Source organism: Chroicocephalus ridibundus, chromosome 5, assembly GCF_963924245.1.
Source record: "Chroicocephalus ridibundus chromosome 5, bChrRid1.1, whole genome shotgun sequence".
Lineage (NCBI taxonomy): Eukaryota > Metazoa > Chordata > Aves > Charadriiformes > Laridae > Chroicocephalus > Chroicocephalus ridibundus.
This window is the reverse complement of record NC_086288.1, coordinates 51,967,970-51,985,264: the sequence shown is the minus strand read 5'-3', so window position 1 is coordinate 51,985,264 and position 17,295 is coordinate 51,967,970. Positions and strand designations below refer to the sequence as shown.

At 41.4% G+C, this 17,295-nt stretch overlaps 1 protein-coding gene across 3 annotated transcripts; it reads right to left on the bottom strand.

The window, feature by feature from the left end:
- Nucleotides 1–329: 329 nt before the first annotated feature.
- RNF4 (ring finger protein 4) lies at nt 330–16,253 on the bottom strand. 3 transcript variants are annotated; one of them, XR_010071209.1, is made up of 9 exons: nt 16,136–16,253; nt 10,402–10,571; nt 9,787–9,907; nt 8,781–8,860; nt 7,635–7,644; nt 5,813–5,978; nt 3,579–3,627; nt 2,610–3,232; nt 330–1,822 (listed from the first exon to the last, which is right to left on the bottom strand). XR_010071209.1 is itself a non-coding variant. In XM_063335907.1 (8 exons), exons 1-8 carry the CDS (start codon nt 16,191–16,193, stop codon nt 3,083–3,085), a joined length of 804 nt encoding a protein of 267 aa, XP_063191977.1. In that variant the 5' UTR covers nt 16,194–16,253; the 3' UTR covers nt 2,079–3,082. The 3 variants fall into 3 exon arrangements, 2 of the variants coding, with proteins under 2 accessions (XP_063191977.1, XP_063191978.1); XM_063335907.1 differs by lacking the exon at nt 330–1,822 and having other exon boundaries at nt 2,079–3,232; XM_063335908.1 differs by lacking the exons at nt 330–1,822; nt 16,136–16,253 and adding an exon at nt 16,020–16,130 and having other exon boundaries at nt 2,079–3,232.
- Between the last annotated feature and the right edge of the window lie 1,042 nt (nt 16,254–17,295).

Sequence of the window (17,295 nt, the reverse complement as noted above, 5' to 3'; positions counted from 1 at the left end):
ATATGTGCCACCTGCGTGCCACAGGCAACCTCAGCTTTGCCAGCAGCTCTTACAGCAGGGGGACACCCCAACAGACCCCCCCTTCAACAAGGGCCCCCTCTGTCCCCCGACTCCCGCGCCCACCTCTGCATCCCCCTGCTCTGGAGCAGGACTTGGGCCCCACCATCGTCCCGTCCACGCTGCCAGCCCGGGCAGCGCCTCCCTCCTTTTCCCCACACAAACACCCGCTGGCCAAAACAACTAAAAAATTTGGGTGTTTGGGATTTTCCGCCTCCCCCCTGCAAGTCAATTAATACAGCATGATTAAAAGAACGAGCCATTCTGGTTGATCAAACTGATAGTTTTATTTCCACCTGTTAAAAGAACTGTTTGCCTACCAGCAGAGTCCAACATAGATGGGACGGACAGACATGAATACAATTAAATACAGGAAAAGTTGAACTATATACAAGACATACATTTACATTATGAAAGAAAAATCTTTATATTATCTATCACTTCTTGCCAATGTGAAACGTCACTGGAACTCAAATATTTTGGGGGTTTTTGTTTGGTTGTTGTTTTTTTCCCTAAAAAAAAAATAAATGCGTGTAACACCATTTAATATTTTTCCATGTACTGAGAGCTTAAAATTCATTTTGAGATGCACAAAATCTGTGGCACTTCACAGGGTACACAAAAGCTAAAAACTTCTTCATTAAACATTTTATAGTTTGTGGTATCTAAGTTTCAATTAGATCTATTTATTGAGACACAAACTATAAAGTGATATTTACACAGAGGGAGTTGTGCAAAGTCATTTTAGGCTATGGCTCGTACACTGTGAAGGATGCACGGATACGTGACTCGCCCTCATCCCGAGGTAATCCCTTAAATCCCCTTCTTATCGTCCCTCTCGTACAGTAGCCACCCAAGGAAAACTGGCCACAGTTTTTTTTCTACTTTTTTCTTTGTTAAGCTGCTGGGAGAAAGCTGTTTCTGTGGCCCTTAAATATCTTGAGTTGTCATGTTGGGCTGCTTCTCTTCTTGCAGTTAATTCTTCAAGCAATCTTTAGTACTGTTTCATCGTTTCTACAGTTTTTGGGACACAAGTGCCAGTGGCTGTTGTCACCACACTATCCTAAGACTGCTGTAGCCCTTGCTTGTAGTTCGTATTACCAATGGGAGCGCACCGTAGCTAAAGGTACGTAACATTTTAGCAGTTACCATATTGCCACACCGCAGAAACTGCTTTTTCCTGGTAACGGGACTGACCAAAGCTATTCCAAACCAGGGTGGGGAAAGCATTGCATTTTTTTAAGCAAGCCTTTATGGAACAAAACTCTGTCCCTATTACTACATCCAGAAACATCCCTAAACAACCTAATAAATAAAAAAGACAACTTTACTTTCGGGTTGCAATCTTCAATACAGAACTTGAGAAAGCTAATTAGAAGAGCTGCTTTAATTCCTACCGATCCCTAGGACAGGTTATAGCAAGGACACATCAGGTATCAGTGTTAACTAAACGCGTCCTACACTTGTGCTGCACCAGGGCACAGAATGGTGCTCCTAATGGTTTATCATAAGCCACCAACTGCCAAAAGGCATCCAAGTTTAATTTTGGACTTTTTGTTTGGTTGGTTTTTTTTTTTTTTTATAGACTGAATTTCAACCTTCATAGATGCAGCTACTGCATATGCGGGTCATAAAATACTGGTTTTAATCATCTCATCTACATTTAGTTACGGTACTCCTGCTTGTATCAGCTCATCTGGGATTCCACATCAGCTCACAGATTTTCGCTGTTAACAGGTTTAAAGCAGACATTTATAACTCGGACCTGGGGAAAAAAAAAAAAAGTGACTGGATAACAGTGCATAAACCTGTGTATTCCTGCCTTGCTTCCACAGAGGAATTCTCTCTGTATCTCTGTATGTATCTGACTTCTTTTTAAATAAATGCACATTTAAAGAAAGCTGGACAGTCCTCGGCCAAGGGAGATTAAACTTCTCTCTGAAAAAGCTGCCAAGTCAAGATTGCTACCAAACCTCCTTTAAAGCCTCTACTTCCCAAATCCATGGCAATACAATTAAATAAATTTTTAATCCTATGCACCAGGCTAAAATCAGTCAGGTGTCAGTACAAACTGAAGAGTTCGGTGAACGCACTGAACTTTAAGCATTACACCGGGTACACTTGATACAGTAAGAAGATTTGTAGGTAGTTTGGTATTCAGCTGACGAGGACAGCATTGAATTTGCTGCTTACTCATCACTAGAAAGCCTAGACAAGACTATATTCTCCTTAGTTATCAGGAGAGAGCGCTATAGAACAGTAGTAAACCCAAGAGACCATCACATCACACTAGAAAATAAGTTCAGTGTTGTGATTGAAATACAGGAATTCTTGGCAGTTAAAACATTTGAAGAAGTATTTTCACATTGTACACGTTGCGATTTGTCTACGTACTTTAGATCTCATGGAGTTCATAAAGACATCTACAAGTTCAAGCCTTCTGCGTAAAAAAAACCTGACTGCTGATTAACAGCAGGTTATTTTATTGCATTACCCTGGTTGTCAATTTCATATTGATTTACGACAAAACGATCCATCGTTACAGAACTTACCCTCCTTGGGCAAAGATGGTATAGCAGAAAGCAAGATAGTCATGAGCTTCTTAGAGCATAAAAACAAAAGTGTAATGAAATGGCAAGTTGCTCAGCTGTATTTTGAAAGGTAACTACTCCATATCTGTATGCGATGGCAGGAATAATTTAAAGAGTAAGAGATAACAAAATACTCAGACCCTCTTATTTAAGCATTAAAAAAGTAGAAGGAAATGGATTAGCTGCTTCCTTTCTGACACAGGCTGCTGGTCTAGTTTAGAGACAGTCACAGATTTAACGTTATAACCAGGGACATAACAAGAAGCAGCTTGGACCATAAAAAAAGCTGTCTATATATGTACAAGTTATTCTCCAAAAAAATCAGTTTCATTTGGATGTGTGCACAACCTGCCGCTCTTTACATCTTCAGAGCACTGAAAACATGACATTTTCCCCCAAAATCCAGTTGAGTCTGTCCTGAGAAATCAAAGTACTCATATATAAATGGGATGATACTGTCTGTGAGTGAGTTTCTTCCTACAGGTTGGGCAAGAGTTGGCATTCCTAAGGGAATCACGGAGGCACTGACTGCAGAAGACATGGCCGCATTTGGTTGACACAATCAGTCGTCCACTTTGCACAATCTGGAAGAAAAGAAACCACAACTGGTATTTGGAGCAAAGAATTCAACGTTGCTGGTCTACTGGCACCACGCAAATCACACTTGGAGCATCTGGAATCAGTACATTACTACTAAATAATCAGGAACCCAAAGACTTTTCAGCGCCATCTTGGGAAGCATTCCTCCCTCTGCCTACACCACTAAGAAATGCCTTTGAGTTACAAGCCAGTTTCACCTTAAATCTAAGGACTGTACTTCAAGCCAGCTGTCTCCAGTGTCCCACACGAGCCAAGAGAGTCGCGCAGCTCACCCTCTGCCCCATTCTCCCTCCAATGAAAAAGAAATGATGACAACATGTGGATCCTTACCTCTGAGTAGCCATCCATGCAAATCGGACAGCTAACGGTACCAGACGGCCTTGTGGGAGAGAGAACAAAACCAGAAAGAACACGCATCCATTAATTTCACCGTGCATTGAGGGCTACCGATACATAAAACATCACGTAACCATCCGACTGCACAGACTAGCCAGGATGCATTTCCTCTGAAGATCCTGTGTACATTTAACTCTCTCAAGCTGTTGCATTTACTAAGTAGTTGGGGTCTCCCTTCCCTAAAGGAAACAGCATCTTGCTTTTCAGCAGGGGCAAGTGCAGTTAGTCACCTGCTCTGTTATTACAAGTCTCAGCAGTCTACAGCGCCGTGCAGTGTGCCTATGGCAATATCAACCTTCGGCAATTCATGAATAGGAGCGTTGTAACAAAACCATCTAGCTGTCCTATTCTAATTTACAACATCCCAGCCCAGTAACATACTCATACCAAGAACTCCTTCCTTATAAAATATAGGGCAGGAACATACTAATATGAGGAAATATTAAAAAATAAATTTCTAGTTCAGAGAAAGAAAGACCAACACAGTGGCTGTTACCAACCTGCGGTGACAGATGTACCTGTCCTGCCTCCTGGACAGCTGTATTGCACACACACTAACAGACATAGCTATTCTGCTTAAGGAACGTGTCATACCGTAAGTGCTGAAAAATATTCTCTATCAGGAAGAGAAAGAACTTCCCACCACTTTTATTTACAGATTAATCTGTATTTTACACAATCACAGCAAGCTGCTTTCGTAAGTCTTTACCATAAACACTTGGCTCTATTATGTCACGGCCCATGCTGAGCAACACTTTGTAATTTATTAAACAGAAACAGAAAGCATGAGATATCCTTCATCATGTCACCTTAAATACAAGCAATGAGCACCACTAACTTCTACCCCTAGTTTCACACACATAATTTAACACCATTAATTCTCACATTTTTACTACTCAAATTCTTTATGCAGCAGCTATCATACCAACTCAGTAATTAATTACAATTGATGATAACCTTCATTAAGTCTAACACTACACAGTAACACTGTAGACGGCTCTGGGGCAATCTCCAACATCAGTACCTTTTTGTCACTGCTAAGTGCTGCAGCACTGAGTTGTTTTAGCCTTACCTAAACAGAGGAGGAATGCACATTCTTTAACAGAGAAGCTTCAGATTGAAGGAACAAAACATTAATTTTTCATAATAACTAATTAGTGGGATTTATTCGCCTACATACTTAAAATTTTTTAATGAATTTACAAATCCATTGGCAAAATGCACTACATTTTAGAATACTATAAGCCCTTTGGGTGGCATATTTAAGACTTGATACACAAAATTTCCAAGTTCTCCCTTACGTTGCTTTCCAGTAATCTAAAAGGCTCAATGCACACGGGCTTTACCTGTATTTTTTTCCCCTCAAAACACTTTAAAAAGTGTTTATACCACAATTCTCATGTTCTTCATCTTCCCTAGTCACATGGACACCTGATTTCATTCAATTAGTCTAATACATTGTGTCTTATACATTATAGATTAATATAATGGATTGCTCCTACAGCAGGAGTTTACCATTCCTCCACAGAACGGGGTCTTTACTGCGCAGGCATCTGGCCCGAAGAGCAAGATCACCATCTCACATACAAACATATCAGAGGCTCCATGACATACATGGGATAGAACAAAACCTGGCCATAACAGTATTACCTCCACAATAACCTCGCAGGTATACCTTGGAAGAATAGTTACTGGTCCAAGAGGAAAAAGGCAGTCAACTGGCACAGTGTATAAAAAAAAGCAGTGAATGAGTAATAGTTTTTACTGGAATTTGCCAGGCTTCTGCCTGCTGGTCTCATGATAACAAGCCTAATCTACGCCAATGAAAATACTTCCATATCTAACTCGACTACTAGAGCTTTGCACAAAAAGTGCAATACATTATGAGCTATGGCCTGTGACTAATCCTCCTTCCTTGCCATGCCCCACATTCATCTTTAAGGTGGTATGCAAAGTTGTACTCCTGTCTTGGGCTGTTTTTTTATCCTACAGTGCACACGGTATCATTTAGTCATCACGTGCAATGTGATGTTGTACTTACTGAAAGCGGGAACTAACTAGAATAAGTTAAGACTTCAATGCAAAGCCAGGATATAGCAATAAAACTTAGTCCTGTATGTATAAGAAAAGCAAAATTCAAGGTATGGTAGGTGATAAGGCATACATACTTTGAACTCGCGGTTTCATCTTCCAGCGGTCCCAATTCTCGAGACACTTTGTCTGTCACATACACATCATTATCTCTTGGTTCATCTTCATCATCACTACTCAGTACACAGCTGTCCGATTGTCGCTGGCTTCTTAGTCTAAGATTTCTCCTTTGTCGCTGATTCTCTGTAATTTAATTTTGGTAAGTTAGATATAATATTTTTATATATATAAAAATATATATATATCTCCCTGGAACTATCCTTGAAATGCAGTATTATAAATACTCTGTAATGGTTCATGTTTTAAATGGACCATATTCACCTGGGTTAAAAGCAATCTCAAACAAATTAGTTTTCTAAATATTAGGGCTGAACGTTTCCAGACATTGTGAACATTCTGCTTGCTACATATCGACACAAAACATTTGCTCAATTCACCCTACAAACAGCTAAAACATGATCTTAAAGATTCCCTGGGTCATAAGTTTCATATAGTTACACTACCTGTGAATAAATCACCCCTATAAAGGGAAGCTATCTCTCCCAATTCTTACTAACAGATAATGCTAACGATACTATGTTGAGGAACGACAACAACCGCTGCATGATATGAGAGTGAGAGAGAGAGAGGACTGAAGTTAAGTTTCCAAGTAGCATGGTGAGGTAGCACATACACAGCAAAAAGGCCTGGTAAAACACAGAAAGCGCTCTGAAGTGATGGATGATCGAATCTAAAGATTTAAGTTATGGAGCCGCTATGGGTGCTCACTGCTCTATCCACGTATGACACTGAACTGTTACACTTTTTATCTGTGTTAAACCAAACCTCCCCCAATCAAAGGCAGCTTCTATGAAACGATTCTTTTTAAGAACAGTACTTGGAAATTATAAAAATACTTTAAGCAGCATCTCCTTAGAAATTTTCATTGTCTTCCTCCTGAGTTAAGGTAACTTGAAAAGGAAGTTATACTGCCCAAGACAAAAGCAGATAAATAAATATTTAATTGCCTGCTCCATAACATGCAAAAGTTAAAGAACTGCTGTTTGCATTTTAACAATTAGAAACCACATGCAATAATTATCTCTGCAACTCCAGCATACATGTAACAATTATCAAGCACTGATCAATTAAAGTTACGTAAACAGCCACAAAATGAAAGCTTCTTCCTGCATAAGTATTCAGCTACAACTTCTGTTGCAAGTATTTCTTACTTGCTCTGGCTTCATTCAGAGCACAGAACAGATTACATTCTAAGTAAGCAGCTAACAACACACTAATACACCTCAGATATAATAATCAGAACAAGATCTGAAAGGTGTAAAGGATTAACTTCTTTATAGCTATAACTATTGTAACACCTAAAGTAGAAAAAAAAATCCACACTTGTTAATACTTGTCAGTACTAAATTTGAGGCGTGTTGGACTAGATAATGAAAGTGAGTACTACGACCACAACTAACTTTCTTCTTTAGTTCCTTCACTACAATACAGGCTAAAAAACCCATTTCAACATTTTCTCATTCAAAGCAGATATTCCAGTGTTAAAAGTGCTAATTAAAATTATTATCAACTCTGGGCTTACAGAACTTCTGTATTTGTAAAACAAGAAAATGTATTTCGAGCAGCTTTGATGTATTTTATTTCAGATACTTTTTGCAAGCTCTGATAGTGACTATCAAACACAGGTTGGATCCATTCTCTAAGACACTAGGCAGATACTTTAGCACTGTTCTTTGCCTTTTGGATTTTCAATCCATGACACTCAAGTTCGTTAGAAAAGAAAAGGAAAGAATTAAGTTTAGGACAATTCCATTATCAATTGTAAAAATGTCAACTCACCTTCAACAATCTTGCATCGATATATATGGGAAGGGAGAGAAAAGAAAATACAATTAGACTTTGGTGTGCACACCTAGTGCTACATACAAACACCAGCTAAGCCAAGCATTTACCACAAAACAAGCTAAGAATGGTAGGATATCACTCTCACTTTGATTAAGAATGTTAAAAGCGGTAGTAAATTAGCTGCTGCTCTCAATATAAGTGGTTGCTTCTGGTTCTGCTCACACTGCTGCAAAGGGATAGAAATGGAGGCAGCTTAGAAAATCATCTGAACACTCTTCTCCCTGCTCCCCAGTTTCAGTATCCCAGTTTGATTTAGGCTGGAGGAGATTCTTTCCCTCTTTCTCCCCCAAACAGGCAAATTCAGGTGTGAGATCCATAAACACTTCATATTAGATTAACAGTTGCTAAAGGAAAAAAAAAAAAAAAAAATCAACCCCAAACCTGCTGTTGTCTTTGGTGGAACACAGCTGGGGCAATGCAGATTATGTCGTAAAGTCTGAGGCCTTTCCTTGTCAAAGGCTAAGGAACAATCCCAGCAGGATTGTTCCTATGCTATTCCTGCTGCTTGTTTCTGGTTCTGCATGGCAGCAGTGGCATCCCAAAAGTGAGGTTATAATCTACAACATGGATGGCATAAAATAATATTCTAGCTTTAAAAATAGCACTAAAAAAAGTAAATTTTTTTAATACTTCTTGGAGTAAGAAACTGAACAGTTTGAATCATGGTCATGGTTGCACTTGGCATCTCTCTGACAGGAGAACCTTAAACGGACGTTGCACTTCGTATTTGTGAAATCAAAGACTGTTATCTCCTTCAATTTTTATTTAAATCGTTGGCATATACCTTTGTTATCTGGAATAGCTTCAACTCTAAATTGCATCTCCTTCTGTTACATTACTCATGACTGGTATGTATCCTCCCCAAGATCTGGAGCAAAAAGCTATTTTAGATTACCCTCTAACCATCTCCAAGTGTACCTCCAGAGCAGCTTCTGTGCCGACCTGTAATGCATGGCTTTCATGCGCTTACAAGTCAACTTTGAACTTAAAACTTACCCTTAAAGCCAGATTCTATCAGGGAGCACAATACAAACTTAATTTGACTACAAGATTTAGCTAAGTGTGCTATTCACTACTCACCACAACAGAATCATTGTGAGTTAGATCAACAACTACAGGATCAGAAGATTCACACGTGAGATCTACGACTTCTTCACCAGCTTAAAAACACAATGTTAGAGTCAAGATCAAAGATTGCAGAGGAATAAAATTGCCTGACACTATGTACCAGACTCCTCTCTTCAGGAACGTAACCAAGATTTCACTCAAGCTTTGCCCTCAACAGTCCACGTAGAGCATTACCATCACTGTCTTCTGCAAGTTGCCATACGAGAGGAACAGCAGCTGAGCTCCTCACACAGTTCTGTTGTATGACAAGAGCTTGTGGGAGGTACACAGCAAGAGGTTATTCATCTGACATAGGAGAATGTTTATCACACAAAATAAAACGTCAATCATAGAGGATATAATAATTTTACAGTACCATGCTGTAAATGTTCCTGTCTTGTGTCTTGTCTGACCTTTCATAGCCAAATGCACAGCAAAAACTAAAAAAGCCATATAATTACCTGGACACCAACAGTTACTTTTAAGCTTTCCTAGGATTTCAGAAGGCAATTTAAATATGTATTTAAAACCTCAAGGAGGCTTTTAAAATTCTGACACTTTTTGTAAAAACATACTGACCAAGCACTGCCTCTACCTTAGGGACAGGGCATGACTAATGATAAACTTTTAATTATCTTCTTAAAACTTGGGAGTTTCCAAACTTAGTTTGCCATTATCTGTCGTGGCAGCTGCACTAACTCCCAGCTCATCAGAGTAGACATTCAGATGTTTCAGCAGCACTTGAGTACCTTTCTCACACAACTAACCTATCACTAGTGTTGAACGTATCGCATCTCAGTAACAAACTAAAAGTTGTCAAGAGCCTTGTTGTTTGTAGATGCCATAGTAGACACTTTCTAAGATCAGGTTTCCCTTCCTTTCCAGTGAAGAGCCTAGCAACTGGCCAAAATACAGGTTAAGTGGGACCTCAACCCTCTAGAAGCAGTTTATGTTGTTCTAAGTTAAAAAGAAAGCTTACCACTTTCTTCAAGTTCTATAGGCTCTGCTTCTGAAGCCATTTCTGTGGTAGAAGCCATCAACCTGTTTCGTTTCCGAGCTTGCCTAGAATTAACTGCTCCTCCACGGCGCTTTCGTTGAGTCTAAGAGGGAACAAAGCCTTAGCAGTTTCTTTCGGAGTACTATTAACATGGCCCTCATCTTTGCAGCACCAATGAAAGCACACAAGGACACATAAAACACTCCCCTGAAAGGCTGTAATACGCAAAGAATAGTGACATGGGTCATTCATACATGAACATGTCACATCAAGGAAAAGACATCACCCCAGATCTCTTACCAGTTGGGTCACACAGTAAAAAACATAAATGCAAATGAGAAAACTAGTTCACAGTTATATAATTTTCAGCCAACCGTTGGAATCAGTCTGACTTAAGGCTTTTACTCACATTGTAAGCATTTCTGAACTATTGCTAGCCTCTAAAGAATCTTAAGTATCGCAGAAAATTAAGTTACATGAAGTTCTAATATGCTTATGCTCCACTGTCTTTACTACAAACTCTTAAAAATGTTTATAGAGGTACCGTAAACAACATATTTTAAGAATCAGGTTCACATTGAGTAGTAAAATACTTACTGTGCTCATGCTGTTTCTTGATCTAAAACTACGGAATGAGAGGTACAAATACCAAAAAACTAATTGCAAGAAAGCCAGAAGTATCGATTCCTTATATTCCTTTAGGTAGCACACTGTTAAAAAAATCCAGATTTCTGAGGGTCTGAGAACCTTCTGAGGTCCTTCCAAACCTAAAAGAAAAGGAGAGAGAAGATTACCTAACTGTAATGCTTCTTCTCTTAAATACATCTCCTCTCCAAGATTCCAATTCCCTAGTCACCAGTTTCTCTCCAAAGCTGGAGGGGAAGTCCCAGAGTTTGGTATTTGGGCCTCAGACACCTACAGCTGGGCCTGAAGCTTCAGTCATTCATACCCATTTCCTAAACTAAACACCAGAACAAGCTAGTTTGTTAACCAGCTAGAAAAATACTAAGGAATCCCAATTACGTTTAACTGAAAAACAAACTGAAAAACTGCAGAAATGTCTTCCTGATACTGACCTCGATCTACCCTGCAGAGACCAGCACACAGGCTATTAACCTATTACTCTGAGATTAAGAAATACTAAGACCACACAGTAGGATGGAACAGCACTAGTAGTCAATCAAAACCTTGAGTTAAAGGAAGCCTGACTGATTTTTTTCCCTCTTAAAACTTTCTTAAATAACTTATTTTCTTAAGAGACCCATTAATACTGAATTGTGACATAACTAAAACAAAACCTGCTTGAGAAAAATCCTTACACTAAGCTTGGTACTTTTACTAAGCCCAAAGATGTATTTACGCACAGTTTTAAGCAACGTAATAACCACTCATCAATTCTCTCCCATTTTTTTCCATTTTAAAACTGGCACTGGATTGCAAAAGCTAAAATGAAAATCAACACGTTTGTGGTTTTTTTTTCTTCCCCGACTTGGACCACTTGCTATATTCCAGACTTAGTGATCAGAGAGACCACAGGCAGACTCTGGTCACAGTAGATGAAATTTTCAGAACTGTTATACATAACTCCCTCTCCCAATATGAGCCTAATAATCTTTGATGGCTTTAAGATTTTTTTTAAGATATTTTTTAAAAAAAATCTGAACTTACATGTATAGTTTCTCAAGAGCTTTTCTCACAAATGTGAGCAATAGCCGTATGTTCTCACCCGGAATGTTCAATACTAAGTTTTCTATCAGAGAAAGCTTTGAACCGACTTTCAGTCTCCCACTTCATCAGTACAGGACTCACTTACACGACCATTTTCATAGCATTCTGCGTCCAGGTAATGTGAGTTTTCTTTACACACTTCACCCCACTGTTCTTAAGGTCTAGATTTCGTTTCACCTGTTAAGGAAGAAAGCTTTTCTGCCAGCCTTGCCAACATTCTTGGGAAGATCCTATTTTACTCACTTCACTGAATTTTTGGAATAGAGAAGAACAACTTTTAAGACCACACCTAATTCTGCACTCATACAATACAAACCAGAGAAACTGTTCTGTAAGCACATTTTCTAGGTGCTATAGGAGTTCTTCACTCGATATGATTATTATTCATAGGGTTTGGTTTTGGAGCTTTTTGGAGACAAGGGGAAGAGGGAGGTGAAGCAAGGAGGACACATAGCATGAGAGATGTGGGGAAAGGGAGAGAATCATACCTAAACCTAGCACATACGCTCTTTCAAACTAGTTGCTCAAAGACAAGCTGCCATCTTCATCTAACAGCTACAACTGAAACTGAAAATAACTCAGGGAGAGCAGTTTTCTGCACACAGCAGGAAGAAGATCAACACTGAGCATCATATGAGGTGTATTAAGAAGTTATGCCATTAGGTTCTTTATAAGTTTATTTCATCAAGAAAGTCAGGTGACATTTTCTTTAATTCTCCTCAGATATGGAATTGGAAAAAAATACTTGTGGACATTAACTGGGAAACGTCAGTTGGTACACACACCTGAGGATTAAAAAGAAATAAACTTTACACAAGCTTACTTTAAATTACAAGTTGTTAGAATTGTTTTAAATAAAACCTGTTAGAGCAATCTAACACACTGGTGTATCTGCACTGCTGAAAGATAGCAAAAAAAGAAGTCTGACATATTCACTAGACAGCATGGTTTTGGATGTAAAACACCCAGAAGGGTTCACAAGATGGATTTAGCACTGAATAAAACCCAGTGCAATGGTATGTTGACAAAGTATCTTTAGAAAGGGTTAAAAATGTGTCAGGCAGCAAGCACCTGGGATGACTTCAAACATAAAATGTTGCGTAGATTCTCTTTGGCCGTAAGTGGCTTAAGTGCCAAAGAAAAGCTATCACAAAGAAAAAAAAAAACAACAACCAAATGAAAAACAAATAAACAACAAACAAACCAACCTTAAATTTGAAAATTATGGTGAAAAGAAAACCAAAGTAATACACAATAGAAGACCTGTAATGCCAACACCACCTTATCCATGTTAAATATTCACACACCACTTTAACAAGACACCAAGGAACAGATTTATAGGATTACTATGACATATCTCAAAGGATCTAATATCAGACATCACAGCCAACACAGGACAGAGCCGCTTCTTCAACTAAGTGACAGGGAATACTGTAACTATTTAGATCGTTTAATTTTCAGAACCTTACAACTTCGGCATTAGGCTTTCTTTATACTTAATACAGAGAGCATACGTAAGGCACAAGTGTTCTATCTGCTAGAGGCTCATATCTTAACCTCTTTAAAAGCTTCTGAAGAAGAAGGAAGTTGAGAATGGATACCCATAGGGAAGCTCATCATTGTAAAACCATCTTAAATCATCATAAACGGGTTCATCCGTATCAACAAGAGGAGAATCATGTTTATAAAGAAAATCAGACTGCTGGAATTTATTAAGACTATGGAAGGGGTCTCATGATCCAGCAACTTCTTTTTTTTCTTGTAAGAACAAACCTCTTCTGTGGGGCTATAGATTTCCACATGTTATTAGCTTCCTTGTGAAACTTCACTGAAAGCTAATTACCAGAACTGTAAGATTAGGTAGCAAAAATGAGGCAAAGATTACTTTCTTAAATACACCACAGATCAAGTTAGTAGTGCACAAGAACAGAGGTAAACAAAACAGTTCCAAGTTTTGCACTTTTGGAGACATATTCATCAACAGGAATTCCTTAAAGATTTTCAAAACCTCAGGACCACCCAATTCAATTATAGGATCCATTATACAGGACTGGATAGCCCAAATTAAGTGATAAGGTTTATATGCTCCTCCTCCAGCAGTCACTATGAAACCCAGCACCAAGACTAGATAATACAGAGTTACCGCATCAACCTTCTGCATTCATACATCAATTCAAAATTCTAGAATTATGATTTTTTTAAAAAATGTAAAAAAAATTTTAAAAAAATTGAATGTGAACACTTAGCAGATCAACTTAGCAAGCCAACAAATACCTTTTTAACTTTCGCAAACTTTTTATTGCATTACTGCAGGATGACACCATACCAGAAAAAGCCACTCCCCCTTCCTCTCATATGCAGAGCTCTACTCATGCAGTTTTTGTTCCTGTCATTTAGTTCTCACAAGGGCTTACGTAGTGTTGTCCTCATAACAACAAAGTTCAAGGTTTATTCTAGCTAACTTACTAGCATTTTAAGGACTATATCCACCAGCCTTTCCCTGTACATGTACATACTTGAGAAAAATAAAGGTCATCTAAATTAAAAATGTTTACGCTAGGAGTAAAAGAAAAATTATGACTATGAGAATCGATAAAGTCTCCTGTTAAATCTTTTCCTCTATAAAAAAGTTCACATTTTCACTCAGTTCAAGTTGACCTAATTTAACATGTTTGAATTACAACTCTAAAAACATGGATTCTCTAAGCAACATAAACTGAAAACTTGTCTTATACCACTCTGAAAACTAAGTTTTAGTCTCCCACATGCTTAGCATGAATTGAGGCAAATTAGCTTAGGCAAGAAATAGACATTTTTACCATGTCTCACAAACGCAAACAAAACTTTACTTCATAATGATCCTAACCATTACAAATACACTAAAGTAACTATTTGAAGACAGCAATAATATCAGTCTAAATGTTCAGCACGTGCAAGACACAGGTGACAAAACCAGTATATATTTATTGCATTTGCCAAAACATGCTATGCTATGCCTTTAAGACTTTGCTTCTCATTTCCACTCGTAAGACCTCTCTGCACTCCCAACAACAGGAAACACAGCATCAAAGATACAAACATGTATAAAAAATTTTTTCTGCAGTCAGAAGATGCACATACCAACCACAAAGTGCAAGTCTTAAATTTTTTTTATCACAGGAAACAGTAATGTATCACTTTACTCTTTCAAAACTTTCCTACCGTGTGTATTTCCAGTATCTTTAAAGATGTTCTCATTTTTTCAGATGCACAACTTTACTGAAAACAGATGCTGAGTCTATTACATTTTATCCAAATTAGGTCAAGCAGTCCCATTCTACAAAAGCTTGGTGAGAGGCACTACAAGAATAAAGATGAGAGACAAACAGCCTGCCATGGAGATATAGTAGCCTACCTACTCTAAGTAGCTACATCTACAGAGGAGTAAAATGTATTTTTATAAGCAGCCTAACCAAAAACCAAACAAAACAAAGAAGCTAGGAAAACACTCAGAAAACAAAAACAAAACACACACAAAACTTTCAGTTGGCCAGATGTTCTATTTCAGAAACAACAAAGGTTAAGATTGGCCAGAAGAAAAGCTCCTCATTGCCCTTACGTGCGAAAGTTTCGTTGAGAGAGGCTACAGCTTACTTTCAATAGTCCCCAAACCAGATACAGAAGAATGGAAAAAGAAGTTGAGCGTTTTCCCGTCCTGTAATGGAGGTGTAGGGGGACGCTGAGGAAGGAGAAGCGTTCCCTCCACTCCCGCTGTCACACAAAATGGGAGGACAGACCAACAACTGCAGGCAGCTGCATCTACTGCGTGCAGCGAGCCACGGCTGCTCCTCCAGAGGAGAGGGGGAACGCCACCGTCTCCTCTCCAGCACTTTTCTCTCAGACGCTTCAGGGCACCCTCTGAACGGCCCTGGCAGCAAATGCAGTTTGCGACCCAGCGAGCACGGCAAGAGGCTGAGCAGCCCGTCCGCAAGGGCCGGCTAGTCTCGCTCCCGAGGCAATACGGGGCAGAAGGCGGCCGCAGGCCCAGCTGTCCCCCGGACCCCAGCGCTGCCGCCCGGCGCTGAGGGGAGTCGCCGCGTCCGTCGGGGAGGGCAGGATCGGCCGGGGCCGGCCCTGAGGGCCGGGCAGCAGGACCGGCAGGCCCCGGAGCGGCGGAGACAGAAAAATAAGAATAAGACAGGGCCGGGGGAAGCGGGACACGCCGCCCGGCTCCCCAGGCGGAGCGAGGGCAGGCCGGGGGCAGCTGAGGGACGCCCCTCAGGGCTGTGCCCCCGCTCCGCGCCCGGGGGAAAGGGCTCGGGTCACCGTCCCCTCCCCGGAGAAGGGGCAGCGCCGGGGCGGCCCCGCCGCGCAAGGCCCGGCTCCGCGCACCGGCGGACGAAGCCCCGTCTCCCCCCGCTCCCCTCAGCGCCGGGCCGGCCCGGCCCGCCCCTCCCCCACGGCGGCGGGGTGCGGCCGCCTTCCCCCGCTCCCCTCCCGCCCCTCACCCGTCGCCCGCCGCCCCGGGCGCCTCAGAAAGGCAGGGCGGGCCCGGGGGCGCCGGTGCGGCTCCCGGGCGCCGCTCCCACCCCCGCGACCGAGCCCCCCGGCCTGCAGCACTCACCCTCAACACCCGGCCCGGCAGCGGCGTCCGGCAACGCCCGCCTCCGCTCTCCCGCCATTGGGCGGATCGCCACCCTACGGCTCACCGAGTGGCCGCCGCGCACATCAATCAGGAAGCGGTGAAGGAGAGCGGCCCCGCCTTTTATCCGGCCCCGCGGCCTGCTGGGAGTTGTAGTTCGGCGCACGGCTGTGGGCTGCTCTGGGCCTGCTGCCCCCTCACGGCCGGGCAACGCCTCCATGGCCTCTACCCCATGGAAAGTTTTCCTCGGTCACAGGGTTCGTTCGGCTCTTATGGACCCTGAAAGGGCGTTTGCTGTGTTCTGCAATGTTGCTGTACTGGGGGAGTGTGTGTGTGTGAGCTTTGGGGGTTGTCCGTCACATCCTCACTACCCCCCATGCTAACCTTCTGGAAATGTTTCCAAGGCAAAATCCATCAAGGCCATCAACTTGGGAGCTCCTTACCATTGCCTCTGGCACAATTAGTCCAGATCCCCCCTGTAACTCGTTACAAGCGCTTGCAGAGGGGTTGCAATGGCCTCACCTCAGTCTTGAAAAGGGTTTTTCCTGAGAGCATTGCCTTAACACAAGGACTATCTGGCTTCTCCCGAGTCTCACTGCCCTGCTTGGCTCTTTGTAGATAAATCTGTAGCTTTTCCTGGTGGCTTTTCTTGCTTTCTCTGCTGGGTGAACAGTGCTTAAGATTTGTACTAGGTATTTTGTTTGCTTGCCATTCCAACATATCCATCTCTGTGTCTTTGTTTTCACTTAAATAACAAAATCTCTATGCTCTCTAGGGCAGGTTGGATTACCTGGCCAGGCAGTCGCCCAGCCTGGGCTTTGCCTCGTTACCGGGGCTGATTTGGAAGAGGGAGCCAAGGCCCACCCAGCAGCGACTGCGATACATGAGGAGTGGGTAGGTGAGCACCCTGGGTCCGATGCTCATCGCAGGGCTGAAACCCCTCCATCTTCTCTTCCTCAGCTAATCTGGGCCTCCTGACACGGTGGTCGCATGTGAAGGCTTTTGTGGTCTGGCCATTCACACTGAAATAAGAGACCTCTGGAATGCGCAGCTTTCAGCACTAAATGAGTTTCTTAATGAGTCTGTCACTGAGGTCAGACAGGTGAAACCTCTGATTTTATAAGTCTGTTTTGTGCCATGAT